This window comes from Erpetoichthys calabaricus, chromosome 13 (assembly GCF_900747795.2).
Source record: "Erpetoichthys calabaricus chromosome 13, fErpCal1.3, whole genome shotgun sequence".
Taxonomy (NCBI): domain Eukaryota; kingdom Metazoa; phylum Chordata; class Cladistia; order Polypteriformes; family Polypteridae; genus Erpetoichthys; species Erpetoichthys calabaricus.
The window spans coordinates 99669460-99697355 of record NC_041406.2 but is presented as its reverse complement, the minus strand read 5'-3'; the positions used below and the strand labels follow the sequence as shown (position 1 = coordinate 99697355).

Genomic DNA, 27896 nt, shown 5'->3' with positions numbered 1-27896 from the left:
ATTCAAAGAAATGAGGTTGCGACTATAAGGCTTTATAAACCATTAGTAGTATTTTAAAATCAATTCTGAATGACACAGGTAAGAAATGTAACAATGGTAAAACTGGTGAGATCTGTTCAGATTTTTTTTTCCCGAGTTAAGATTGTGATTGCTGTATTCTGCACTAATTGCAAGCGATTGATGTCTTTCTTAGGTAATTCTGTTACGAGCGCATTACAGTAATCTAGTCAACTAAAAACTAAATTGTGAACTAATTTTTCAGTATCTTGTAATGTTATAAGAAGTCTATCTTTTGCAATATTCCTTAAGTGAAAAAATGCAGTCCTAGTAATCTGGTTAATATGTGATTTAAAGAAGTGGTCAAAGTCTGTGACTACCCCTGAATTCTTCACCTTCGCCACAAGTTTTAAACCTAAGTGATCAAGTTTATTTCTAATACCCGCTCTATTTCCATATTTGCCAATCAGTGCGATATTTGTATTTTCCTTATTTAGTTTGAGAAATGTATTACTCATCCTTTCAGAAATACTGCCAAGACATTGGATCAGAGAGTGAAGATCATCCGGGTCATCCGGATGCTATTGATTAAATAAAGCTGCTGTAGCTCACCTTGTGTTTTGAGATTATATGCTTCCATTGGGTCAGATAGGTTGAAAAAAAAGCAGCAGACCCAGAATAGATCCTTGCGGTACACCATATACAATATCATGGATCTTCGAAGTACAGTACAATCACCACATCTAACAAAGAATTTTCTACCTGTTAAGTAAGCCTGAAACCAATTTCATATGTTGCCGGAGAGGCCCACCCATTGTCTCTAAGGCGATTTCTAAGAATACCGTGGTTTATGGTATTAGATGCTGCATTGAAGTCTAAGATAATAAGATCAGATATGCGGCTTCTGTCCACATTAAGCATGAAACCATTTGCTACGTTGAGCAGTTCAATTTCTGTACTAAAACCTGACTGAGACTAGTCAAGAATAAAAACTGCCATTTCTCGAATTTTACTTAAGAAAGGCAGGTTAGAAATTGGTCTGAAGTTGTGAAAGACAGAGGATTTGCGATTATCTTTCTTGAGCAGGGGCTTAACAACTGCAGTCTTTAGACAGTCCGGGAAGTACACTATCAATTAGCACTTTGGAGACTTCTTTAAAAAAATCCTGTTGGTACTGGGTCAAAGATGCAGATGGAGGGTTTCAGCTAGTGTAGTCCAGGTAGATCTACTGTACTTCAGTGAAGAAACAGAACTTGGTTAAAAGGGTGTGATGGGGTTTGATAGGATTAACTTTAGGAGGATGTACTTTATTATTTCTAATAATCATGCATTTTGTGTTTATAAAAATAGCAAAATCCTCACAAGTACTTTTAAGGAGGTATTCAATTGAGTGAGCGGGGTTTAGAAGACAATCAATAGTTGAGAATAAAACTCCTGGATTACCAGCATTATCTTTTATAATTTTAGAGAAATAGGACTGCCTCTCACGGTGGACTGCATAGTTATATGTAGTTATTTTTGCCTTCAGTATTTCATAGTGGATGATCAATTTAGTTTTTGTCCACTTTACGCTCATCTCTCCAGCATGTTCTCTTTAAATTGGACACCGTTTGAGTCTTCCAAAGTTTAATAGTGCTGAAGGATTTCTTAATTGCCTTTTCAGGGGCCACTATTGTCGCTGCAGCTCTCACCTCAGCATTAAAAATTTTCCACCTTACAGTTTACACTATTAGCATTATTGAAATAAGCACTACAATAGGACTGATTGTTTAGAATATTAGCAAACATTGAAGCTGCAGGCATATCAAAATAATGTTTTTTAACAGTACGTTTCTCATTATTTGTAGTTATCAGTATTTCTACAATAAATAATACGCAAAAATGGTCTGATATATCGATATCCATTACCTGCCTCACATCAACTTTTAATCCTTTTGAAATGATTAAATCTAGCATATATCCTTGTGGGCTATGTGTGGGCTGGCTGATGTGCTGACTAAGATCAAGAGAGTGCAGTAAGTTCATGAATTATCTTGCTTTCAGGTCACATTGGTTATCCACATGAAAACTGAAATAATCTACAATTAGGAACCTGTCATAGTTATTATTATTGATACCAAGTCTGAGAATTCCTCAATAAAAACTCATTATATTGTGGAGGTCTGCAAACGATCAATAAAAGAGACTGGGACACTCCTTGAGTAACCATATGTAACATAATATACTTGAAAGACATCACGTACCAAAACTACCATATATTTACAGTTTAATCGGTTCAAGTAAATACTTGCTAAACCACCTTCTTTTTTCCCTTGACTAACCAAGTGCATAAAGCTGCAATTTGAAGGTGCTGTTTAATTAACACTGCCACATCATCAGCGCTGAGCCACATTTCACTTAATGTAAGAAAGTCGATTTTCCTATCACTGATAAGATCATTGATGCAAAAAGTCTTCCTGGTTAACACTCTAATATTTAGTAAAGCCATATCTAAGGTCTCTGAAGAGCAGAACTGAATCGGAGTGTTACGGCAGCTTGAAATGGTAGTTAAGTTCTTTGTGTTTATACCGCTTTGTGCAGATTTTTTTATCTATAATCTGTTGTTATAGTTCTAATACAGTGCACATCTATAGGTGAAATGGTAATTAAGTTATTTGAATTTATACGCTTTTTATACGTTTTTTTAGTTAGACTATGGTTTGTTGTTATAGTGCTAATAAAGTGAACATCTAAAGTTGAACTCGATACAGAATTGATCACATCCTAACATGGAATTATAGAAAATATTAGGACTAAAATTATGTAGTGGAGAAAGGCAGGTTACCTTCATGATTTTGTCTTAGGAACCGGGCATCAAATCTGTTTGGATACAGACCACCTCATCTGTAGAAATGCGGTCTCTCCCAGAAAAGATCCCAGTTTTCCACAAAACTGATGTTTTGTCACTTGCAGAGGCCTCTCATCCAGTTAAAGCCAGCAGTCGACTGTAGGATTCATGAGACCTTCTAGCCAAAGGTAAAGGACCCGAAATTATGATTCAAGCAGCCAGGGTCCTCTTCTTCTTGGCTTGAATTAGGGATGCAAAGTCTTTCTTTTCAACCTCTGACTGTCACTATCAAAGGTCATTTATGCCTACATTGAGTATGATGATCCCAACATCCTTGTCCTTGTGCTTTTTGATGACTGTCGGCACTCTTTTCATAATATCTCGTATTTGTGCACTGGGATAACAACAAACAAAGATTTATGTTTAGAGCATGAAATACTGAGGTGGTATACAATTGAATTCCCATTAACAAGTATATCATCAAAGTCTGCCAGTACCGGTGTGTAGCAAGTTCCTCTTAAGTTGAATAAGGAGCCTGGAACGCACAAAAAACTCCTACTCTTAGGAAAATTAATTCTATTATGTACGAAACCCGACAGAAGCTTAACCCCAATTTGATGTCCCTAGATGGAGTTGTCTTTTATGAATTTATACAAAAAAAGAAATAATCACCACAACAATTATTTAACCAAACAAAAAGAATATATGTGCATCGGATTTGGGGGGTCCTCTACAGCACATCTTCAACCTGAGCCTGGAACAAGGGAGAGTCCCGAGGCTTTGGAAAACACCTTGTATCACCCCAGTCCCAAAGGTATCACGTCCTAGTGAGCTGAATGACTTCCGGCCTGTTGCTCTGACATCACATGTGATGAAGACCATAGAGAGGCTGCTGCTTCACCACCTGAGGCCACAGGTTCAACATGCCCTCGACCCTCTGCAGTTTCCATATCAGGAGAAGGTGGGAGCGGAGGATGCCATCATCTATATGCTACATCGATCCCTCTCTCACTTGGACAGAGGCAGTGGTGCTGTAAGAATTATGTTTCTAGACTTCTCTGGCGACTTCAACACAATCCAACCTCTGCAGGGACAAGCTGACAGAGATGGGAGTAGATTCATACCTGGTGGCATGGATCGTGGACTATCTTAAAGACAGACCTCAGTATGTGCGTCTTGGGAACTGCATGTCTGACATTGTGGTCAGCAACACAGGAGCGCCACAAGGGACTGTACTTTCTCCGATCCTGTTCAGCCTATACACATCGGACTTCCAACACAACTCGGAGTCCTAGCCACATGCAAAAGTTCGCTGATGACACTGCTATCGTGGGCTGCATCAGGAGTGGGCAGGAGGAGGAGTATAGGGACCTAATCAATGACTTTGTTAAATGGTGCGACTCAAACCACCTACACCTGAACACCAGCAAAACGAAGGAGCTGGTGGTGGATTTTAGGAGGCCCAGACCCCTCATGGACCCCGTGATCATCAGAGGTGACTGTGTGCAGATGGTACAGACCTATAAATACCTGGGAGTGCAGCTGGATGATAAATTAGACTGGACTGCCAATACTGATGCTCTGTGTAAGAAAGGACAGAGCCGGTTATACTTCCTTAGAAGGCTGGCATCCTTCAACATCTGCAGCAAGATGCTGCAGATGTTCTATCAGATGGTTGTGGTGAGCGCCCTCTTCTACGCGGTGGTGTGCTGGGGAGGCAGCATTAAGAAGAAAGACGCCTCACGCCTGTACAAACTGGTGAGGAAGGCAGGCTCTGTTGTTGGCACGGAGCTAGACAGTTTGACATCTGTGGCAGAGTGATGGGCGCTCAGCAGGCTCCTATCAATTATGGAAAATCCACTGCATCCACTAAACAGTGTCATCTCTAGACAGAGGAGCAGCTTCAGCGACAGACTGCTGTCACTGTCCTGCTCCACTGACAGACCGAGAAGATCGTTCCTCCCTCAAACTATGCGACTCTTCAATTCCACCCGGGGTGGGTAAACGTTAATAACATTATATAAAGTTATTGTCTGTTTTTACCTGCATTATTATCAATCTTTAATTTAATATTGTTTTTTGTATCAGTAAGGTGCTGCTGGAGTATGTGAATTTCCCCTTGGGATTAATAAAGTATCTATCTATCTATCTATCTATCTATCTATCTATCTATCTATCTATCTATCTATCTATCTATCTATCTATCTATTATGAATCAAACAAACCATAAAACACTCTTTAATCAATCCTTATCAATCTAAACACTAATTAATATGCCACCCCCTTTAACCCTTCTATAATATACAGAAAGAAAGAAAGAAAGACAGGAAAAGAAACGGAAATATAACCTATTTATCGACAACACCAATATATTCACAGTACACACCCGTCTAAATACACACACACACACACATATATATATATATATATATATATATATATATATATATATATATATATATATATATATATATATATATATATATATATATACACACACATATATACAAATATAAATTAGACGCACGCTAACACAATCCCCACACGTTTCCCAGTCCCTTTTATATTAACTTTGTTTAAAAAGTCTCTAAACCCACGACCTGGGAAGTCTGTGATAAATCCAGCAATCCAGTCAGATATTCTCCGATGACTCCTATACTGTATTAATAGGTAAAAGAAGCAATCTCACCGGCTTGGCGACGATTCTTTGTTAAAAGCTGAAATCCGTCACACCCGGGTATCTAGGTGTTAGCGTCCTTCCATGGCCGCCGCCCGCATCACAAATGCAACGTAAAGCCGTGCGCTCCAAAGATCCTCTCCGATTAGCCAGCACTCCTTTTCATTGCGTCCAACCGTTATTATTACGGAGCCTTAACGTGATTTACGAATACTTCTTTTACCAATTCACCTTCCCAGATACTTCTTTAAACAAAACTTTCTTCTCGCTCCTCTTTTTTTAAAATGCGCGCCTCCTTGCCTTTTAAATTGGGTTCTTTCTCTTACGTCACACCAAAGTACATTTTGGCAAGGACCCCCAGGTGTTGTTTGGACCCCTACTCCCCTTAAAGAGATATCCCACAGTCAGTTATTCCTTTGGACATAATCTCTAAAGGAAGTAAGTGGCAGAAACAGTTAAAAGCACACAAAAAAAATGTGACAACCGTTACAGGTGCATTGGGGGAGCGGCGTGGGTCAAAGCTGTTGTGGATGGTGATGCTTGCCGAAGCCAACGGAAGTGATCTAGCCTTGAGCCCCCACCTGTGTTGCTGAAACAGCCAGATTCTATCATCATTGTCGCTTTGAGTAAGAGCAGGGGTGAAAGTCAGCTGGCCCAGTGAGCAAGCGGCATGGTGCAGGGCTGATGTTGAGAGTTGAACTGAGTTACGTCGAGTTCAGCTGTTGAGGAGGTCTCTTTTAGCAGCTTTCTAAATAAGGTCTAGAATTGAGAATCACCACATGGTGAGTTATTATGTGACTTTGGACAAGTATGCTTACTTGATATTAAGTAAGACTGTGTAAGTTAGGAAACAAATGTATAGGTGCATTCATCATTTTTATAGAAGTGATAGTGAGCGAATGTCAAGGAAGAAATGAGAATTGAGGTCTCTGATCCTTGATTTCTTTTGATTGCTGTTAAGACTTGTATTTAAAAAAAAAAAAAAGGTCACTTTCATTAACTGAGTTCAGTTTTTGGTTATTTCTGCTTTTCTGCTTAGTGCTTGCATTGTCGATGCAGCTTATAATTAATATTTCGGCAAAGGTGAGTATCTAGGGTATTTTCTGCTATATATTTTTCCCATTGAAGGAAGACTAGCTACAGAAATAATCTGAGGTTAAATTTCTAGTGTTTTAAAATCTTGTTCTCTATGTATATTTTCTTTCAGACAACTGTTTTTGGCGTACTATTCAAACTCTGGGGTGACTTTTGTAACTTTAAAAGCAATGTTGAAGAACAGAAGGTGTTGTCGACTCTTGAAAAGAAAAAGGTGAAGCAATTAGAGAAATTGAAGAGGAGGATGAAAGAAGAGGAAAAGCGAATTAAGGTAAGCTAAAAAATTTAAGGACCTTTTTGTTAAAAGGTTAAATTTTCATCCACTTTCTGACCCAACTTTTTCCATTACAGGGTCAAGGGGAGCCACAGCCTATCCCGGCAGTATTGGGTGCAGGGCAGGAACCAGCCCGGGATGGGAAGGCAGTCCATCGCAGGGTACACTCATGCACTTACCCACTTTCATTCATACTTTGTCAATTTAGAATTGCTGATAAATACAACATGTGCTGCTTTGGAATGTGGGAGGACACCAGAGTGCCCGGATAAAACCCACCAGAATACGGATGAACGTGCAAACTTCACAAAGACAATGACTGTGAGGAATTGACTCTAGGTCCCCAAAGCTGTGAGACTTCAAAGGCTAAACATTGTGCAGCTGTTATGTTCTAAAATTTACAGTTGTTCCAAAATAGAAGATAGTAATTTTTTTAATCCATTTATCTAAGCACTTCTATTTTTCTATGCTATCTAGGAAGTAAAAGACAGCAGGAAAAAGGCAAGCATTGCTGAAGATTTATTCGGTGATCGTGAAAGTATGTTTATTGGCAGCCTTTTGGGAGGACATGGATTAAAAGATTTGGGACATGATGCTTATAATTTACAAGTAAGAAACTTCAAATAGTATATGATAATTCTGGTATATCAGTATCATTCATAAAGACATCCATTAATAAAATATACTTTGAGAGCCATGTATTCCTCAGGATTATTTAAAATTTCAGCTTTGGTTTCTGCTGTTTCGGTTAAGTGGCTTTACAGTTTACACTAGCAAAGAAGTGGTTGTTTACTGAAGAATTAATTTAATGAAACAAGTTGTTAAACTGAATGCTAACTCAGTTTAATTAAATGAGTAAAATTCTACAGTAACTCAACAAGTTCATCACTAAGATGTCGCTATAGACATTACTAGACACTATATACTTGCTTTTTTTTCTGTGCGTATGTATATGTACTGTATGTGTGTATAAGGTGTGTGTATATAAATGTTAAATAAAGGCTGATAATGACATTCTAAACTTTGTTGTCACTCAGATGTCTTGGTCATACTCAAAATACATGGAGGCTTTAGAACAGGAGAGGTTATTATTACAGATGCATAGCGAGCATGAGAGAGCATCATCTACTGTGTCTTCAAATCCAGGTAATCTGTTTGTTACAACATTAACATTTTATAATTTCATTTATAGTGGTTACTACACTAATTTAAGTGTTTGCACTACAATACAATGAAACGACTATACCAAAGTCCAAGATTGCTAGCCTGAAAAAAATATAAGAGTAAATATATGGCATATGGAAAATGAGTATTATACCATTTCAAAGTTTCAGAATGAATATTTAGTGATAAATCAACATTTTTGACAACTTTCAATGATATTGTCTTACATTTACAATTTCTGAATAGGATCTAGTGGTTTATGTAGACACAACATTCTTATTGTATAGGTAACTAGCTGATTACCCAGTGGCTTCGCTCACTGAGTGCAAGGGAAAAAAATAAAATGTAGTATTTATAAAATAAGTTTGTTAATTGACAGTTTTATTTTTCAACAAATAAAGAGCAATTACAATAACATAGAAATTAATATAAACAACATTATTAACGTCATTATCATGAGAGAATATGAAGTAATATATAAGACGCACATTACATATAAATATAAATTATTAAACAGTAAAATCTTCTTCTATAATACGCTACCGTGGCTGTTCGTTTGTCTGTCCAGGATTTTAAATCACCTGTAGCTTGCAAACCGTTTCACCTATTGACTTTAAATTTGGTACACATATACTGCGTGACGTCTACTATCCGCTTTTGGGGTGATGATTTTATTACTCTTTTTATCTTTATTTTATTGTAGAATCAACTCTCGGCAGCGCGCAGCAGGGCGGCCGTGCGGCGGATGCATATGGGCGCCGTTGTCATTCCCTACCACTTTCGATAATCATTCTTGAGGCAGATTGAAGACTTAAGTGCCAGATTAAGTGAAAGGTTAAAGAAAACATACAAAGTACCCTAAGTTCTTGTCTATAAGCCGCGGCTTATCTAAGGAAAAAAGTTGTGAAAATGAAAAAATAGAATATCGACTTATACATAAGTCCGGCTTATACAGTAATCCCTCCTCCATTGCGGGGGTTGCGTTCCAGAGCCACCCGCGAAATAAGAAAATCCGTGAAGTAGAAACCATATGTTTTATATGGTTATTTTTATATTGTCATGCTTGGGTCACAGATTTGCGCAGAAACACAGGAAGTTGTAGAGAGACAGGAATGTTACTCAAACACTGCAAACAAACATTTGTCTTTTTTTCAAAAGTTTAAACTGTGCTCCATGACAAGACAGAGATGACAGTTCTGTCTCACAATTAAAAGAATGCAAACATATCTTCCTCTTCAAAGGAGTGTGTGTCAGGAGCACAGAATATCACATAGATAGAGAAAACAATCTCTAGCAAACAAATCAATGGTGCTGTTTGGCTTTTAAGTATGCGAAGCACCGCGGCACAAAGCTGTTGAAGGCGGCAGCACACACCCCCTCCGTCAGGAGCAGGGGGAGAGAGAGAGAGAGAGAGACAGAGTTTGTTTTTCAGTCAAAAATCAATACGTGCCCTTCGAGCTTTTAAGTATGCGAAGCACTGTGCAGCATGTCGTTTCATGAATCAGCTTTACAAAAGATAGCAACGTGAAGATAATCTTTCAGCATTTTTAGGCGAGCGTCCGTATCGTCTAGGTGTGCGAACAGCCCCCCTGCTCAATCCCCATACGTCAGGATCACAGATAGCCAGTGCAAGAGAGAGAGAAAAGTAAGCAATCTAGCTTCTCAGCCATCTGCCAATAGCGTCCCTTGTATGAAATCAACTGGGCAAACCAACTGAGGAAGCATGTACCAGAAATTAAAAGACCCATTGTCCGCAGAAATCCGCGAACCAGCAAAAAATCCGTGATATATATTTAAATATGCTTACATATAAAATCACAATTTAAATGACCGCTATGCGTGCGTGTTGACTCGGCGACGCCCAGAGCAGAAAGAACGCGCTCCGGCCGCTCCAACCGGGCCATGCGGGGAGTGAGAGAGACGCCAATATCTCACACTTTCTCCCCCCTTAAAGAAATTAAATGGGTGCGAGTGAGACCACTGACCTCCCTCCCTTCTATTAGTTATAGGTTATAGTACGTTCGGCTTATCCATGAGTCCGGCTTATCTATGATACGATTTTATTTTAAAAATTCGTATGATTTTTGGTCTCCGGCTTATACATGAGTCTGGCTTATAGACAAGAACCTAGGGTAATTGCAACACAAAAACTGACTTAATCAGTTTTAACGCGAAAAGATGCCAACGAAAGAGAAGCAGCGGGCCGCTAGGGTGGAGTAAAGAAGAGCTGCTCAGGAAGCAGCAAGCACATCAATCTCTGAGCAAACAAATGCTAAATGTACAGAGAAAGAGGATGAATACTATGAATGCTCAAGTCAAGTGTATTCCGTTACTGGTATTTTGATAAAAGAATTTGAACAACATATAAGAAGCGTATAAATTATTAAACAGTAAAACATTAACATTTAAGAAGTAAAGATACACTGAGTATACTACTGCAGTGCTTTTGGGTATACTACATTTTTTGTTTGCCCAATATGTGCATAAATGTATAAATTTTTTGGTGTACCTACCCGAGAACACGCAACATATAACTGACCATGGGATTTTAAACACGCGTTGAGTTCATCTGCTGGTGTCCCTCGTGGAATAACTGGTAATGTTTGACGAAAATCTCCTGCGAGTAAAACGACAGTATCTTCCATTATTTTGGTAGGATCTCTGAGATCTTGCATTGTTCGGTTCAAGGCTTCATAAGCTCTTTATGTGCCATGGTACACTCATCCCAAACTGCTATCTTTGAATGTTGCAAGACTTTTGCCTTTCCAGAGCCCTTGCGTATGTTGCAAATTGGATTTTCGTCGTGAGCGAGGTTTAATGGTAATTGCAATGCTGAATGTGCTGTACGGCCTCCATCTAATAATGCAGAAGCGATTCAAGAAGTAAAGATACATTGAGTACTACTGCAGTGCTTTCAGATAAACTACATTTTTTGTTTGCCCATTAAGTGCATAAATGTATACATTTTTTGGTGTACCTACCCGAGAACACGTGACATAACTGACCGTGGGAGAAGCATGGATTTTAAACATGCGTTGAGTTCATCCGCTGGTGTCCCTCGTGGAATAACTGGTAATGTTTGACGAAAATCTCCTGCGAGTAAAACGACAGCACCTTCCATTATTTTGGTAGGATCTCTGAGATCTTGCATTGTTCGGTTCAAGGCTTCATAAGCTCTTTTATGTGACATGGTGCACTCATCCCAAACTATTATCTTTGAATGTTGCAAGACTTTTGCCTTTCCAGAGCCATTGCATATATTGCAAATTGGATTTTCATAGTGAGCAAGGTTTAATGCTAATTGCAATGCCGAATGTGCTGTACGGCCTCCATCTAATAATGTAGAAGTGATTCCCCATGATGCTACAGCCAGAGCTATGTCACCATTCGCTCTCTCAGCAAGAATCAGGTTTATTAAGAATGTTTTTCCTGTTCCTCTGTGGTGATACTTAATTTCTGTTTCAAACGCTCATATGTAATTTCCGTTTCAAACATGAAAAGAATTTTATATATATATAGATTTCCAGAAGCAATAGAACGACCAATAAAATGATGGCTTGCATTGTGATATATATTAAATATAAACCAAAGAACATTATGCTTTGACTGTATAATATATTTATTATGCTACATATGGAGTAATGTGTGCATTTCTGGTCACTATGATATAAAAGGGACACGGCAACAGAAACTGTGCAGAGTAGAGAAACTAAAGAACATATCCTGTTCTGACAGGCTGGTGGTATTAAAACTTTTAAGTCTTGAGCAGAGAAGGCTGTGTGGGGACAGATTGTCAGAATTCTCAAAAGCATCAAGAAATGTGTTCCAACAGAGTTTTATTGGTTAAGATAGCAAATCACATACTCAACATAAGTGGAAATTATAGGAAGGTGTATTTAAGATTAAGCCAGGAAGCAGTTCTTCACAGAGAGTTGTGGGAATATGGAACAAACTACACAGTTGTGTAGTTGAAGTAGAAACATTGGTACTTATAGATTCTTAATGTAATTTAATATATGCTTTATTTATCTACTTATACAATTTACTGTATATGTTGCAGTTACATAAAATGTAAACTAATGGTGAATAGAGAAATAATAGTTGGAGTGGGAGAAGGTGTTTGGCAGAAAAATACATATTGCTTCAGTTCATATTTGAAATATTGCAGCTAGTGTGCATGGCGTAGAAAAATATACAAGTTTGAATTACACCATTGTAGCGAGTTCCTCTTAAGTTGGATAAGGAGCCCGGAACACACAAAAAACTCCTACTCTTAGGAAAATTAATTATATTATGTATGAAACCCGACAGAACCTTAGCCCCAATTTGATGTCCCCAGATGGAGTTGTCTTTAATGAATTTATACAAAAAAAAGAAATAATCACCACAACAATTATTTAACCAAACAAAAAGAATATATATCATAAATCAAACAAACCATAAAACACTCTTTAATCAATCCTTATCAATCTAAACACTAATTAATATGCCACCCCCTTTAACCCTTCTAGAATATACAGAAAGAAAGAAAGACAGGAAAAGAAACGGAAATATAACCTATTTATCAACAACACCAATATATTTACAGTACACACCCATCTAAATACACACACACATATATATATATATATATATATATATATATATACATACATATATACAAATATAAATTAGACACACGCCCACACAATCCCCACACGTTCCCCAGTCCCTTTTATATTAACTTTGTTTAAAAAGTCTCTAAACCCACGGCCTGGGAAGTCTGTGATAAATCCAGCAATCCAGTCAGATGTGCTCCGCTGACTCGTATACTGTATTAATAGGTAAAAGAAGCAATCTCACCGGCTTGGCGACGATTCTTTGTTAAAAGCTGAAATCCGTCACACCCGGGTGTCTAGGCGTCAGTCAGTTATTCCTTTGGACATAATCTCTAAAGGAAGCAAGCGGCAGAGACAGTTAAAAGCACACAAAAAAAAATGTGACAACCGTTACACCATTCTATAGAAGATAGTGTCATAAATAAAAAGTCTGAATTAGAGTAAGTTGCCTTATTTAGTGCGTTTATAGGAAATGCAATGATTTACTTAATGAGGTAGAAATACATTATAAACAAGAATAGCTATGTTAGATATTTGCAATATTAAAATATGTGCTTCAATTTCTCAGTTGTAATACAAGTTAGTCATTTTGCAACCTCTGATAGAGGTCCTTTGAAGGCTAAATCCCCTGGAAAAGATCAAAACTTAGCATATTACTAATCTCTGGATTCGATAAAGTCTGAGATACCCCATGTGCTTATGCTTGAAATTTGTCATTTTTAAGCTTCTGGGTGTGGCTCTTAGAGGGCTAGGACCACTGGTAAAAAATCAAATATCAAAAATATTACCATATTCGTGATCATCCATCCATCCATTTTCCAACCCGCTGAATCCGAACACAGGGTCACGGGGGTCTGCTGGAGCCAATCCCAGCCAACACAGGGCACAAGGCAGGAACAAATCCCGGGCAGGGTGCCAACCCACCGCAGGACACACACAAACACACCCACACACCATGCATACACTAGGGCCAATTTAGAATCGCCAATCCACCTAACCAGCATGTCTTTGGACTGTGGGAGGAAACCGGAGCGCCCGGAGGAAACCCACGCAGACACGGGGAGAACATGCAAACTCCACGCAGGGAGGACCCGGGAAGCGAACCCGGGTCCCCAGGTCTTCCAACTGCGAGGCAGCAGTGCTACCCACTGCGCCACCGTGCCGCCCCATATTCGTGATCAGCCACCTCAAAATATCATAAAACGACACTCCACATGCCTATAATGCCAGTCCCTACTTTTTTGAGATTTTGTGAAAAAGAGTAACTTCAACCACTTATATCCCCTGCGGTTGGTTGATGTGGCATACACAACTTCAAGTCCTTCTGATCATTTTTGCTGAAGACACCTATTGTTTTTTTTCTTTATCATATGGTTGTAATTTCATGCACGATATATAGTCCAGAAATTACCTAAAAATGAGGGTTTATCAGGTCTATAGGGACAAAAATAGGGGGGGGGGGGGGAGACTCCAAACAGCTTTGACGTCTTACATAACTAGAAATCAAGAGGAGTTGAATCATATATGGGTATTTTCATATACTAGTGAGTCAGGAGGTGCTGGACAAAAAAGAGATTTTAAAGCATTCACAAGAAATTCTAATAAACAGAATAAAAAACATTTCTAACAAATTTTTCAGTCAGGAACTTTGTTGATACATACACTAATATGTTATCAAGATTGTATTCCATCTAGAATCAATATTAATGCTGGAAATACTTGATTGAAAAAAAAATCCAATTCATAGGACTGTACAACTCCTAGGCATTCAACCAAATCCAAGCAGCCAAATTATGGTCTTTTTTACCTCATTCTATAACCTTGTCAACTGAACAGAAGACTTCTACACTTAGGTCTGTGATAACTTGGTGAGTGCAAGGCTGGCAACTTTTTATATATATATATATATATATATATATATATATATATATATATATATATATATATATATATATATATATATATATATAATAAAAGAAAAGTGTTTTGTATGTTAATTGACTTTCTTTCTGGTGTGCAACTGTGTTATAGATGTTACCGAGGGTACTTATATAGTTTAAAATGAATTCTGTTGACTCTTCTGTTTTTGTCAGTTTGTACCAGGTTTCATTTTTACACCTGGCTGTAATCATATGCACTTATTCTCGTGGAGACTGCGAACTACTTGAACAAAACCTGGTAGTAATTAGTCCAGTGCAGGAACCTTCCTTGAATGAGATACTAGTGGTTGAAAACAATCTACAGTATAAAACTTTATCTAGAAAAACTGATAGCATTTTACTTAGTTGTGAAAGTAGATGCTACTCTTATTTTTGGCAGTCCATTCTTGATTTTCCTGTGATGTTCATGCATATAAAAACCCCAGTTAGGGGATTTAAGTATAATGAAGTTTTTCTCTGACTTTTGTTCCCTGAATGGTTTCAGGAACTAGGAGTACAACTGAACATGAAACACAAATGTGCTTACCTGTAATGAATAAAGTTAGTTGCGCATAATGGTGCTGGAGAGTGGTGATGTATTGTATGTTGTTCAGATGTAACAATAATACAATTATTACCAATAATAATCTTTAAAAGTGCAAGTTGAGGCAAAAACAAACTATTTTAATTGTACAAAAGTGTACTTTGTGTACTTGCATGTACTGTATATATATATATATATATATATATATATCTGAGAATATTTATTTTGACTAAAGTACTTTCCATCTCATAACCCAGCCACAGGGGATGCACAAACCAGTGTGTTTGTTCGTGCCAGTCCCAAGCCTGGATAAATGGAGAGGGTTACGTCAGGAAGGGCATCCGGTGTAAAATTTTGCCAAATCAATATGTGGACAATAATACAAATTTCCATTCCGGATTGGTCGAGCCCCTGGTTAACAACAACTGCCACCAGTACTGTTAGCCAACAGGGTGCTGGTGAAAATTGGGCTACTGTTGGCTGAAGAAGAAGAAGGCGAAGAAGAGGGGGGGAGATGTGTCCGGAGGCAGGAGGAGAGGAGGAAAGTAAAAAGAGTGGAACTGAGGGTAGGAACTTTGAATGTTGGCAGTATGACTGGTAAGGGGAGAGAGTTAGCAGATATGATGGGGAGAAGGAAGGTTGATATATTGTGCGTGCAAGAGACTAAATCGAAGGGGAGTAAGACCAGGTGGATTGGAGGTGGATTCAAATTGTTGAATGGTGTGGATGGGAGGAGAAATGGGGTAGTGGTTATTCTGAAGGAACAGTATGTCAGAAGTGTTTTGGAGGTGAAAAGAGTGTCAGGCAGGGTAATGACTATGAAGCTGGAAATTGGAGGTGTAATGATGAATGTTATTAGTGCATATGCACCGCAAGTTGTGTGTGCAATGAGTGAGAAAGAAGATTTTTGGAGTGAGTTGGATGAAGTGATGAACAGTGTACCCAAGGAACAGAAAGTGGTGATTGGAGCGGATTTCAATGGGCATGTTGGTGAAGAGAACAGAGGAAACGAGAAGGTGATGGGTAGGTATGGTGTCAAGGAGAGGAATGAAGAAGGTCAGAGGATAGTGGATTTTGCCAAAAGGATGGACATGGCTGTGGTGAATATGTATTTTAAGAATAGGGAGGAACACTGGGTTACGTACAAGAGTGGAGGAAGATGCACACAGGTAGATTGCATCCTATGCAGAAGAGTTGATCTGAAGGAGATTGAAGACTGCAAAATGGTGGCAGGGGAAAGTGTAGTTAAGCAGCATAGGATGGTGGTCTGTAGGATGATGTTGCAGATCAAGAAGAGGAAGAGAGTGAGGGCAGAGCCAAGGATCAAATGGTGGAAGTTGAAAAAGGAAGACTGTAAGGTTGAGTTTAGGGAGAAGGTGAGACAGGCACTGGGTGGTAGTGAAGAGTTACCAGACAGCTGGGAAACTACAGCAGATGTAGTAAGGGTGACAGCAAGAAGGGTGCTTGGCGTGACATCTGGAAAGAGGAAGGAGGAAAAGGAAACCTGGTGGTGGAATGAGGAAATACAGGAGAGTATACAGAGGAGAAGGATAGCAAAGAAGTGTAATAGTCAGAGAGATGCAGAAAGTAGACAAGAGTACAAGGAGATAAGGCACAAAGTGAAGAGAGAGGTGGCGAAAGCTAAAGAAAAGGTGTATGATGAGTTGTATGAGAGGTTGGACACTAAAGAGGGAGAAAAGAACTTGTACCAATTGGCTAGACAGAGGGACTGAGCTGGGAAAGATGTGCAGCAGGTTAGGGTGATAAAGGATAAAGATGGAAACATACTCACAAGTGAGGAGAGAGTGTTGAGCAGATGGAAAGAGTACTTTGAGAGGCTGATGAATGAAGAGAATGAGAGAGAGAAGAGGTTGAATGATGTGGAGATAGTGAATCAGGAAGTGCAACGGATTAGCAAGGAGATAGTAAGGACAGCTATGAAGAGGATGAAAAATGGAAAGGCCATTTGTCCAGATGACATACCTATGGAAGCATGGATGTGTTTAGGAGAGATGGCAGTGGAGTTTTTAACCAGATTGTTTAATGGAATCTTGGAAAGTGAGAGGATGCCTGAGGAGTGGAGAAGAAGTGTACTGGTGCTGATATTTAAGAATCAGGGGGATGTGCAGGACTGCAATAAATACATTGGAATAAAATTGATGAGCCACAGCATGAAGTTATGGGAAAGAGTAGTGGGAGCTAGGTTAAGAAGTGAGGTGATGATTAGTGAGCAGCAGTATAGTTTCATGCCAAGAAAGAGCACCTCAGATGCAATGTTTGCTCTGAGGATGTTGATGGAGAAGTTTAGAGAAGGCCAGAAGGAGTTGCATTGCGTCTTTGTGGACCTGGAGAAAGCATATGACAGGGTGCCTCGAGAGGAGCTGTGGTATTGTATGAGGAAGTCGGGAGTGGCAGAGAAGTACGTAAGAGTTGTACAGGATATGTACAAGGGAAGTGTGACAGTGGTGAGGTCTGCAGTAGGAGTGACGGATGCATTCAATGTTGGAGGTGGGATTACATCAGGGATCAGCTCTGAGTCCTTTCTTATTTGCAATGGTGATGGACAGGTTGACAGACAAGATTAGACAGGAGTCCCCCTGGACTATGATGTTTGCTGATGACATTGTGATATGTAGCGATAGTATAGATAGATAGTATAGATAGATAGCAGGTGGAGGAGACCCTGAAGAGGTGGAGATATGCTCTAGAGAGGAGAGGAATGAAAGTCAGTAGAAACAAGACAGAAAACGTGTGTAAATGAGAGGGAGGTCAGTGGAATGGTGAGCATGCAGGGAGTAGAGTTGGCGAAGGTGGATGAGTTTAAATACTTGGGATCAACAGTACAGAGTAATGGGGATTGTGGAAGAGAGGTGAAAAAGAGAGTGCAGGCAGGGTGGAATGGGTGGAGAAGAGTGTCGGGAGTAATTTGTGACAGACAGGTATCAGCAAGAGTGAAAGGGAAGGTCTACAGGATGGTAGTGAGACTGGCTATGTTATATGGGTTGGCGATGGTGTCACTGACCAGAAAGCAGGAGACAGAGCTGGAGGTAGCAGAGTTAAAGATGCTAAGATTTGCACTGGGTGTGATGAAGATGGACAGGATTAGAAATGAGTACATTAGAGGGTCAGCTCAAGTTGGATGGTTGGGAGACAAAGTCAGAGAGGCAAGATTGCGTTGGTTTGGACATGTGCAGAGGAGAGATGGTGGGTATATTGGGAGAAGGATGCTAAGGATAGAGCTGCCAGGGAAGAGGAAAAGAGGAAGGCCTAAGCAAAGGTTTATGGATGTGGTGAGAGAGGACGTGCAGGTGATGGGTGTAACAGAGCAAGATGCAGAGGACAGAAAGATATGGAAGAAGATGATCTGCTGTGGCAACCCCAAATGGGAGCAGCCGAAAGAAGACTTTTCATCTCATGTTTCATTAAAAGGCAAATGTACACAAGAGACCAGTAATGCTTTGCAGTACATTCCTAAGCAATATTATTTGTTTCTCCTTTGTTCTTTTAAGGAAATGAAAACAATAGAGATGCTCTGTTAAAAGCATGTCAGTTAGCTGTGCTATTGTAAGCATAGTCTCTGTGATGAAGCGCATAGCATACATTGTTGAAAAAAATGACAGTAAGACTGCGCTATAAAATTGTCATCCCTGAAAAGTGAAGTTTTTCTCGGTACAAACAAACATTGACTTCAACAGTTGTGATTTATCACTGGTTAGTAGGGTTAGGCATAACAAGATCCACAAGCAGCTTTATACAGTAGTAAGCAGATTCTGAAACAATGGAGACTTTGTCTTAAGTTCAGTGATTCAGTATTGGGAAAGAGTTATTTTTACTGCTGCTGGTGTACACTAAAAAGCAGCTGGATAGTTTTTGCATTATTTTAATTATTTTTGTGTTGAACTTTTTTGTTTAATATCTTATTTAGTTTTGGTTGTTTTTTTGACACAATACAGCAATAGCAAAGGACTATTTTATTTGCTCTTTTTGAAATTAAAATAACGAGAATGAAAAAAATTATGCTTTGATTTTGGGGCAAAAGATATTGGTTTGAATGACTTACGCTACCAAGAAGAGGTGTATACCGGTGAGAAAAGCTTGGGAGACTCCCACTGGCTTTTTCGAAAAGCAAATGCAAGCAGTCTTTCATGAACTTTCAGTCTTTCGTGTGTCTTCTGACAATCTTAGGAGGCAATGAGCCCTGACCACAGTAGTGCCAAGTCATATTTATTTGAAGATATCTTGTTAAAGATGCTAAAATTTGCACTGGGTGTGACGAGGATGAGTAGGATTAGAAATGAGTACATTAGAGGGTCAGCTCAAGTTGGACGGTTGGGAGACAAAGTCAAAGAGGCGAGATTGCGTTATTTGGACATGTGCAGAGGAGAGATGCTGGGTATATTGGGAGAAGGATGCTAAGGGGATAGAGCTGCCAGGGAAGAGGAAAAAATGAAGGCCTAAAGCGAAGGTTTATGGATGTGGTGAAAGAGGACATGCAGGTGATGGGTGTAACAGAGCAAGATGCAAAGGACAGAAAGATATGGAAGAAGATGATCCGTTGTGGCAACCCCTAATGGGAGCAGCCGAAAGAAGAAGAAGAAGATCTTGATAATGGTTCTTTTCAGACTATTCTGTAAGATACAGTAGAAACATGTACTTTTTCTATAAGCCACCAAGGTCCATGCATGTGCAATGATGTGACAGCCAGAGCGTTGAGGTATATAGCATGGACCACAAACAGATAAATCCAGACATTCAAAGATGAACTTCATGCAGTTTGTTTAGGAGTTTTAATATGAAAATGAAAGCTTAAAGCATTCCCTGAAATATGCCTTATAAAACATCCATTTCTGCTTTTATACTTCATTTTTTTCAAAAAAGCTCTCCTACTTTAATTCCTTATTTACTACTATCTTGCAGTTTAATTGTAGCGGGGCTACATAGTTAGTGTTGTTAAATGTCAGTTCTAAGTGCGTCTTGTTTCCATTGTCCCGTTTGCTGTTTATGTGTGTGTATCAGTAAATGCCTTCCCCGTAAAGGGGGACGGATGATGGAAGAAGACCACAACCTCAAACCTGGAAAACACCTGTTCGTAATTAATCAATTACAGCTGTCACAAGGACTATTTAAGTAATCAGAAAGGAGAGAGGAGAAAGGAGACCATTTGTTTTCAACCACGAATCAACTTACTTGCTGTTTTTTTCACATCGCGCCTTTGCATCAGTTTGTTTTTCATTTTTGCCAGATTGTCTTTCAACCTTCATCTGCTGAGACCCCGGGGTCGATTCGCCATCCACCATACGCCGAGGAATCACGGTGAGGTTGCTCCATTTTGCCGGGAAAATCAAACGACTCATTTATCATTTGTTCAGTCATCCGTATTCAGGACAGTTTTTATAACCGGACTCAAGTTCACAATCATTCAGTATATCATTCATTTTTGTTATTCGTGTTGTTTGTTATATGTTACAGGGGCAAGGGAGGGTTTTGTTGTATTTATATATGGTGGTGTCTCATTGTTGATGTGATGGAGGGATATTTATATTTATGTTTCCATTTTTGCATTTGTCTTGTGGTTTTATTTGATACATTTAATCAGTTTATTTTTACATCATCTGCTTTTTGCGTGCTTATATTTACATCGTCGATTGTGGGGAAAAGTGTAATTTGTTAGGAGGTACGGCTTGATAGTTAGATTCATCTCAGTAAATTATCCAGGCCACAGGTCTTGCAGGGGTAGCTGCCGGCTGGGTACGGGGTCGGCCGTTACATAATATCTTTAATATCTTGTAGTTTAATTTTTATCATCAAATTGATTGTGTTCTTTTTTTATTTTTTAATGCCTTGTGATGATGTTCGTAAGACTGTATAACTAGAGTAGTAGTTGTGGTGCTGTAACTGGAGCACATCTTTGAGTTATTCTTCTTTATAGTTTTATGTTCTGTGACCTTGTATACCTTTAGACTGCATGTTTGATTGTTAGCACTGTTTCCTTGCCTCTGCAGTAAAATGGACTAATCTGGCTGGCCAGAGTATAGTAGGTGTCTTCTGATCTGCTGATGCAAATGCTGTTCCTGTGTTCGTGACGCGCTGCATCCCATTAGGGTGCATCTGTCTTCAGCTACTGTACATAAAAAAAAAAAAAAAAAAAAAAAAAATCAGACTTTTGCTTCCTGAGGATCTAAGGTGTTCATGCTACATTTGGTTTGTATGGCTTAAGTGATTTTCAAATGCCCGAAGAATACTGCCAGATGATGGCCTTCATCTCTGTGTGTCTCTCTCTCTGTCTCTCCAGCAACAAACTAAACTAATTCAGTCTTCCTTTATTGATTTCAGAGACATCATCAGTCCACAGCTCTAAATCTGAAGCCACCAGAAGGACAAAACAATCCACTGTGTCAATTAAACCTCATGGCATGTCCCTAGTATCCTGAAGGATGTTTTCCGGATAGTCCAGTCAAATATAGTTTCATGGGCTGGACGTCCTAGTTAGTATTCACTGGATAAAGCCCACAAAGAATGTCACATTCATTTTTTTTAAATATTTGCTTAGCTATGGGAATTAGTATGCATTTGAATTGCTATTCCCAATAGAGTCTGATTACAGAGAAGACTGATATACCACAAACTTGGTATAGTTGAGTGAACTCAGTAGCTTTTTGTGCAGGAGTCATTCAGTTGTCTAGGACAGGGGTAGGCAACGTCGGTCCTGGTGAGCCGCAGTATGTGCAGGTTTTTGTTCCAACCCAGTTCCTTAACGAGAACTCAATTATTGCTGATGAAGCACATATTGCTTAAGTGACATTTTGATGCTTCATTTTAGTGGTCTCGCTTGTTAAGGTTCTCCAACCTTAATTGCTTATTTCAATCTTAAACTGCTGCATTCAGTGTTTTAATTGCTCCTTATTAGCAATAAGATGTAAAAGACAAAGCAGCCAGCAGTTCTCCAGCTAGCTTTTTTCCAATTACATCTGTGTGTGTTCATCATGCACTGTTTGATTTAATAAAACACTTAATAGAAAAATGTGACAGACTGAAAATGATCTGTTTTAGGCTTCAAATCATTTGGATGATATCCTTGGAAAGGAAAAAAATCTACGATATAAGAGCCTTACATTGCACAGACTAACAAGCCATAAAATTAAATAAGGTCTGAGATTGGCAATGATTGGTTTCTAATTAAGCAATTGGGTTGGAATGAAAACCTGTAGCCACTGCGGCTCACCAGGATCGACGTTGCCTACCCCTGGTCTAGGAGCATTTATATTAAAACTAAAGTTACCCAAATGCTGGAAATGAGTTTGCAAATGTGGGTATATGGATTTAAAGTATGAAGTCTAAAATAACGAGATAAATTGGCATGGAAACCTCATATATGTCAAAAGTACAAAGGTATTTTTTTTTTTTTTTTGAGAACTGGTGTACCAGACTACTTTAAATACAAATCCACCTCCTCTTACTGGCAGGGGCATATCTTTTGACTATTTTATTTAAGCTTTAATTACTTTAAATATCGAGATAGTAAATTTCACTCAAGTAACTATCTTCTGTTATACCTGATTTCTTTCTTTTTTGTTCTCTTGAATAATTTTCCTGGTACTCTTTCCTGCACTAATATGATTTTTCTATTCACTGCTATTTAAAGACTGATCATTTCAGCATATATAGATGTACCATGAATATCTGGTGCTAAATGTTAGTTTTTTTGTGTGTATATTAAATACTTTCTCCCTTAATATGCCAAGCTAAAATAATCAAAGTTCTTTCTGTCTTTCTCTCTTTCTCTGTCTTGTGATTGGGTTTTGAAAAACATTCAAACCCAACTCACCTTTCCACTCCTTTTTTCTTTTCAGTAACTGAATGCTTAATCCTTTTCAGCCTGATAGAGACTGGAGGTAGGGTAATAGCACCTTACCTTGGCTTGTGAGAGTACAACGGCACTTTCTGACTGCATCTTCTTGTTTGCTGATATCATATTTTCATTCCATTAAGCATCAACTGTTCTACTTATACTTCTAACGTTAATTATGGGGAAAAAAAAAAATGTTGCATTTTTGTTACTTTTAAAAGTCTTGCAAAGGGCAATAATCTAAAAAAGTTCTGTGAGAGCTCAGAGTTCACCAGGCCCTCTGAGAGGCAAGTACAAGCATTCTGAGTTATATCAGAGTACCTCTGTTGATGTGTATAAGATTTCCTACAGCTAATTTAAAATGTTCAGCAACTTCTGTGCAAAATTAATTTTTGAGTAAAAAGCAAATAAAGTAAATTAACGAACTCTGTAATTGTTCCCTTTATTTAAGATTCTTCTTAAAATGTAGACCTATGAAGGTGATGTCCTTTCCATCTAAGGATGAAACAAATTGTTTTGTGACTAGTTGGCTGTCTTTCTTATAACGGTTAAGGACTTTGTTTTTTCCATCACAAATGCTTAATCCTTCAATCTAAGTAAATAAAAGAGTCATCAGTAGGTCTTATGTTTGCCTTATTTGCAAATACAGAAGGAACAACAGTGTCACTCTAACCTTTGTGAAACTGAATTTTAACAGATGTAAGCTGCTACAAGAGAAAGTTGCTAGAATGAACAGAATTGTATTTGTTTTACTTAATACCATGCAGTCTTTTAACAGCTTGCAACTGATCAGCAATAAAATGAATAACTTCTTTGATGTTGTTATAGTGTCATCAGCAGAGCCCATTAGCCCTGAAAATGCATTGCAGTATTTGGGCTGCTGCTTGCTCAAAATGATGCCTCAAAAGCCAAGATCAGTGCTGTCATTACTTAAGTTTTAAAGTGGTCATAACTCATTCCCAAATCAAAAAGTAGACTTCTTATGATGATGTTAACCATTGAACTGCCAGAGCCCAGGCATACGCATTAACTAACTTGTGGGATTGTTTTAATTAAAACGTGTGCATGAATTACACGAATAGTTTGTTGTTCCTACATTATTTTTTTGTCCTTTCCAGGCCCACTTATATTACAGATGTGTGGTTGTATATATACACATTTTTATTATGTATATCTTGCTTTTTAAATTATAATTATATTTAGTTTAAGAACAGTAGTATAGGTTGGATATAAAATTAAAAATAAAGCTTAAAGTTTTTATAGTTTTCATTTAAAAAATAGTTACATATAAATTCAAAACAAAAGAAGAAAAATAACTATGAAAAATTCATAATGTGAAGGCTGTGCCTGCTTCATGACTGCGTTGTTCAGTTTCTACATTCTGACTATGTCTGTATTTATTTTAAAGAAAGCACAGAGGTTACCAAACACCGGCAACTGACTGTCTGAAACAAAAGCCTTGTGTTGTTGATTAAGATGTTAGATTGGTTTATTTTATTAATAACTGTTAACATTTTCTTTGTTCCTCATTGTGTATTCTTTTTGCATTAGTCTGGCAAAAACTTATAAAAATGATGTTAAACCAAAAAAATGTACCAAAACTAAAAATACATTGCAATGTGCAAATATAAGATGATTAGAGGGGGTGAGAAAGAAGGCACTCAACAATTAAGACACACTCTCTCACAAAAACTCATTGGCCTTGGTGTGTGGTTCCTGGTATGGATTGGCTGAAGGAGGTGGGGAGCAAGAGAGAGTTATTACTGTAGACCGATATGAGCAGTGAAAGCCTTAGAATTGTCATGGGTCATGGACATAAAGGAGCATATTGAGGTTGGATGGGAAAGATAGGCACAAAGTCTCAAAAGCAGGAGCACTCTGAGATGAAGTGGTGCAACTGAAGCATAGACCGGCAAGAAGACCTGGGCTCAGCCACAGTGCAACCAGCAGAACTTTTTAACCCCCCTCCCCCCAACCCCAAAATTTATGTTTTGTGTATCTTGATGGAGCACTTGCTGCCACTGCTCTACTGCCAAGCTGTTCATAGGAAAGTCAGCACAGATGTTATTTCATCAAATTGGATTGCCCAGCACAGACTCGACTATAGATTGCCCAGGAAGAGGGTGGTTGGGTGGTTAGTTGGCAGAGGTCTCTAGAACTGTGACTATGTCCGACTTTGTCTTTTATTTTCTCGCTCAACAATAATTAATGGACTGATATTGCTGCTGCCATTAATGTTAATCAGTTTTTTCTTTTGTCTGTTAAATAAATCTGTGTATTCATGTGTACTCATTCTGTATTTAGTAATTTAAGTTTGTACCTACAATTTACCTGAGAATTTATCGTAATGCACTGCACCTGCAGTCATTAAAAACTGCTATACGAAAATAAATTGAATTAAACTGAATTTTGTGTTCCCTTGTTTTACATGGCAAGGTGCTTGCATACCACAAATGTTGAGAAGCTCTGCTCTACACTATAACTACATCGATGTAGGCCTGCTTTTATGCAACAACTGAATATTTTGTTGTTTTAAAACTATCTGAGGTAATTTAAGGACAATTGTTAAAATTGGAATTGATTTTTTTATGTCGAAATCAGCAGGACTGTTCTGCTTTCTCTCCAAGCACCCCCTGGTGGCTTCAAGTTTGAAAACAATTTTGCCAAAGCCCAACCATCTGTTTTATTTTGTCATCTTATTCAGGTAGGATTTTCATTATTAGAATACATACATTTACTGTGTTCTTGTTGGTTCTTATTATACATTTAGTATCAATATTTTTTATTCATAACTAAAATTTTGGTATATGTCTTTGAAGGTGGAATCCATTTATCTATGTGAATGATCGTTGTGTAGTTGTGTTCTTTTGTATATTTTGTAATTTTATAAGAACTGATAATCTATACCCTTTATAGATTTGTATGTAGTATTATCATTTTGGATTGAAATTGTGTTCTATTAAATAAAGTGTAATCGTCAGTCCATATCAAGATAGTCCAATGAGAACAGGTGAGTGATCTTCCTCTCTCTGATATACTATCATTGAATGCTTTTAACCAACAAATTATTCAGCCGTGCTGCGGGGGCTCCTTCATTCTTTTGTCAGTATGCCATAATAATGCCTGACTGTGACTGCATTCTTACTATTAAGCCAAGTCAGAAGTTTTCTATTCTGTAATTTTTGCATCTGTAAAAGCTTTATTTCCCCTTGGGACAGTCAAATGAATTACCATCTTGCCTGCCTGCCTGCCTAGGAAAGACCCTCACTTTCTGAACTGACAAATTGAATGAAACATTAATAACTTAACTGATTCTTGTGTTCGTGTTGAGATTAAGAGGGAGCGTTAAGGGAAAAATCCATCTGCTTCTCCAATGGTGTTTTGCTGTGCCTGCTGACACATCTGGCAGCAACACTGTGGTGAAAGGGCCATTGTGATTACTCATTAAGGTCTCCTTTCACCTGGAGTGTTCAGGGGTTTTTTAAAGCTCAAAACACAAAATAAAGATGTTAATCCTGCCGAAATCTGTATAACTGTGGTTCTTCAAGGAAGATTCTGTTATAGTGTTTCTGCTGACATCGTTTGTGTCATTCTCTTTAATGAACAAAATAGAAGTGAAGACAGAAACTGCAAGGGCCTGATTGGTGAGTAGATGGCAACCATTATAATGTAAAACAGAATAATGCTAACATGTATAATAATATTGAAGGAGTCTAATAGGGGCTTGTAGCGTGGTGTCATTTTTTGAATATGACCACAAATAAAAACACCGACCTTCACATTTGTAAATGTTGGCTTGCTCATGGCTAGCAGGACTACTGTATTTTCTTGAAATGAACTGAAGCTTTATATTTAATCTTGGCACTAAATTTATAATGCTTCGCCCTCTCCAGGACAATACCACCCTTGCACTTTTGGTGATGTATTTGATTCAGATAGCATGTCAACTTTAAACTGCCCTCGGGACCCTTCCTGTGATATTGGTAGATTAAATAACAATTAAAATAATATCAACAAAATGATAAAGAGCAACGGACAAAGCGGAGAACAAATGTATTAAGCTAATTCTATAAAAACCACACAAACATAAATCCATAGACACAAAGGCCAACACATACAGTACACAAATAACACGAAAGGAAAAACTGTTCGACCACATGCAACACACAAAGTCCTGTCACTTTTTAAATGAAATTGTAGCCCTTTTTTCTCTCTTTTTTGCAGTCTTCAAAATGCAATATCCCAGAAAAACAGATTGCTTTCAGCTCACCAATCTAAAACCTCTTGACAGTCCTGTACACTCCTTCATGGAGTGTGTCAGCCGATGAAGTCTTTGAGGTGGCCATCTGCAAATTGGAAAGGGGCTTCGACCTTTAAGTGAGCCAATCTCCTGTCTGGCAGTGGACAGGCTACATTTGTATTCTCCACTGTAAAGATTGTACTCCGTCTCGTTCCTCCTTCTACTGCCTTTTTGCTCTCCTTTCCAGCTGTAAATTAGTGTCCATTTACTATGGCAATCGCCTGGAAATTAATGGCACTAGATCATACTCCACAAACGCCTTCCTTATGGCCATCTGCCCAATGTGCCTGTTTTTCTCCTCCCCTTTACTTATATGCGCTTGACGATGACACAGAGAGACAAAAGACTAAACAGAAAATACATTTATGTGCCAGTGCAATAGATTTGTGCTTTTTGCTTTTTCATCACCTTTCCTAGGTTTCTTATCTGAATTTTGACTTGTACATCCCAACAAACAGTGCTATGAAAAAGTATTTGTCCTTTTCTTGATTTCCTCCATGACTATATGTAGTTGGAGTCATTAACAGCTAAATGTAGCTCAGTTGTTAAGCATAACGGGGCAAATACTTTTTCACTGTGCCCACTAGTAGTGGATAGGTTTGTTCATTAGATAAGTAAGGTAAATATGTATTTGTTCATTTAAGTACCCTTTTCT

At 38.4% G+C, this 27896-nt stretch overlaps 1 protein-coding gene across 3 annotated transcripts in view; it reads left to right on the top strand.

The window, feature by feature from the left end:
* Positions 1-21804, top strand: part of LOC114663524 (regulator of G-protein signaling 22) — a 138693-nt gene extending 116889 nt beyond the window's left edge. For 2 of the 3 annotated variants that reach the window (XM_051935851.1, XM_051935850.1), the window contains exons 22-26: positions 6709-6867; positions 6948-7031; positions 7348-7479; positions 7908-8016; positions 21429-21804. In XM_051935851.1, coding sequence (XP_051791811.1) covers positions 6709-6867; positions 6948-7031; positions 7348-7479; positions 7908-8016; positions 21429-21526 — 582 coding nt within the window. In that variant the 3' untranslated portion in view covers positions 21527-21804. The remainder of the gene's footprint in view (positions 1-6708; positions 6868-6947; positions 7032-7347; positions 7480-7907; positions 8017-21428) is intronic. The other variant, XM_051935852.1, reaches the window with a different exon arrangement.
* The last annotated feature ends 6092 nt before the right edge of the window (positions 21805-27896 follow it).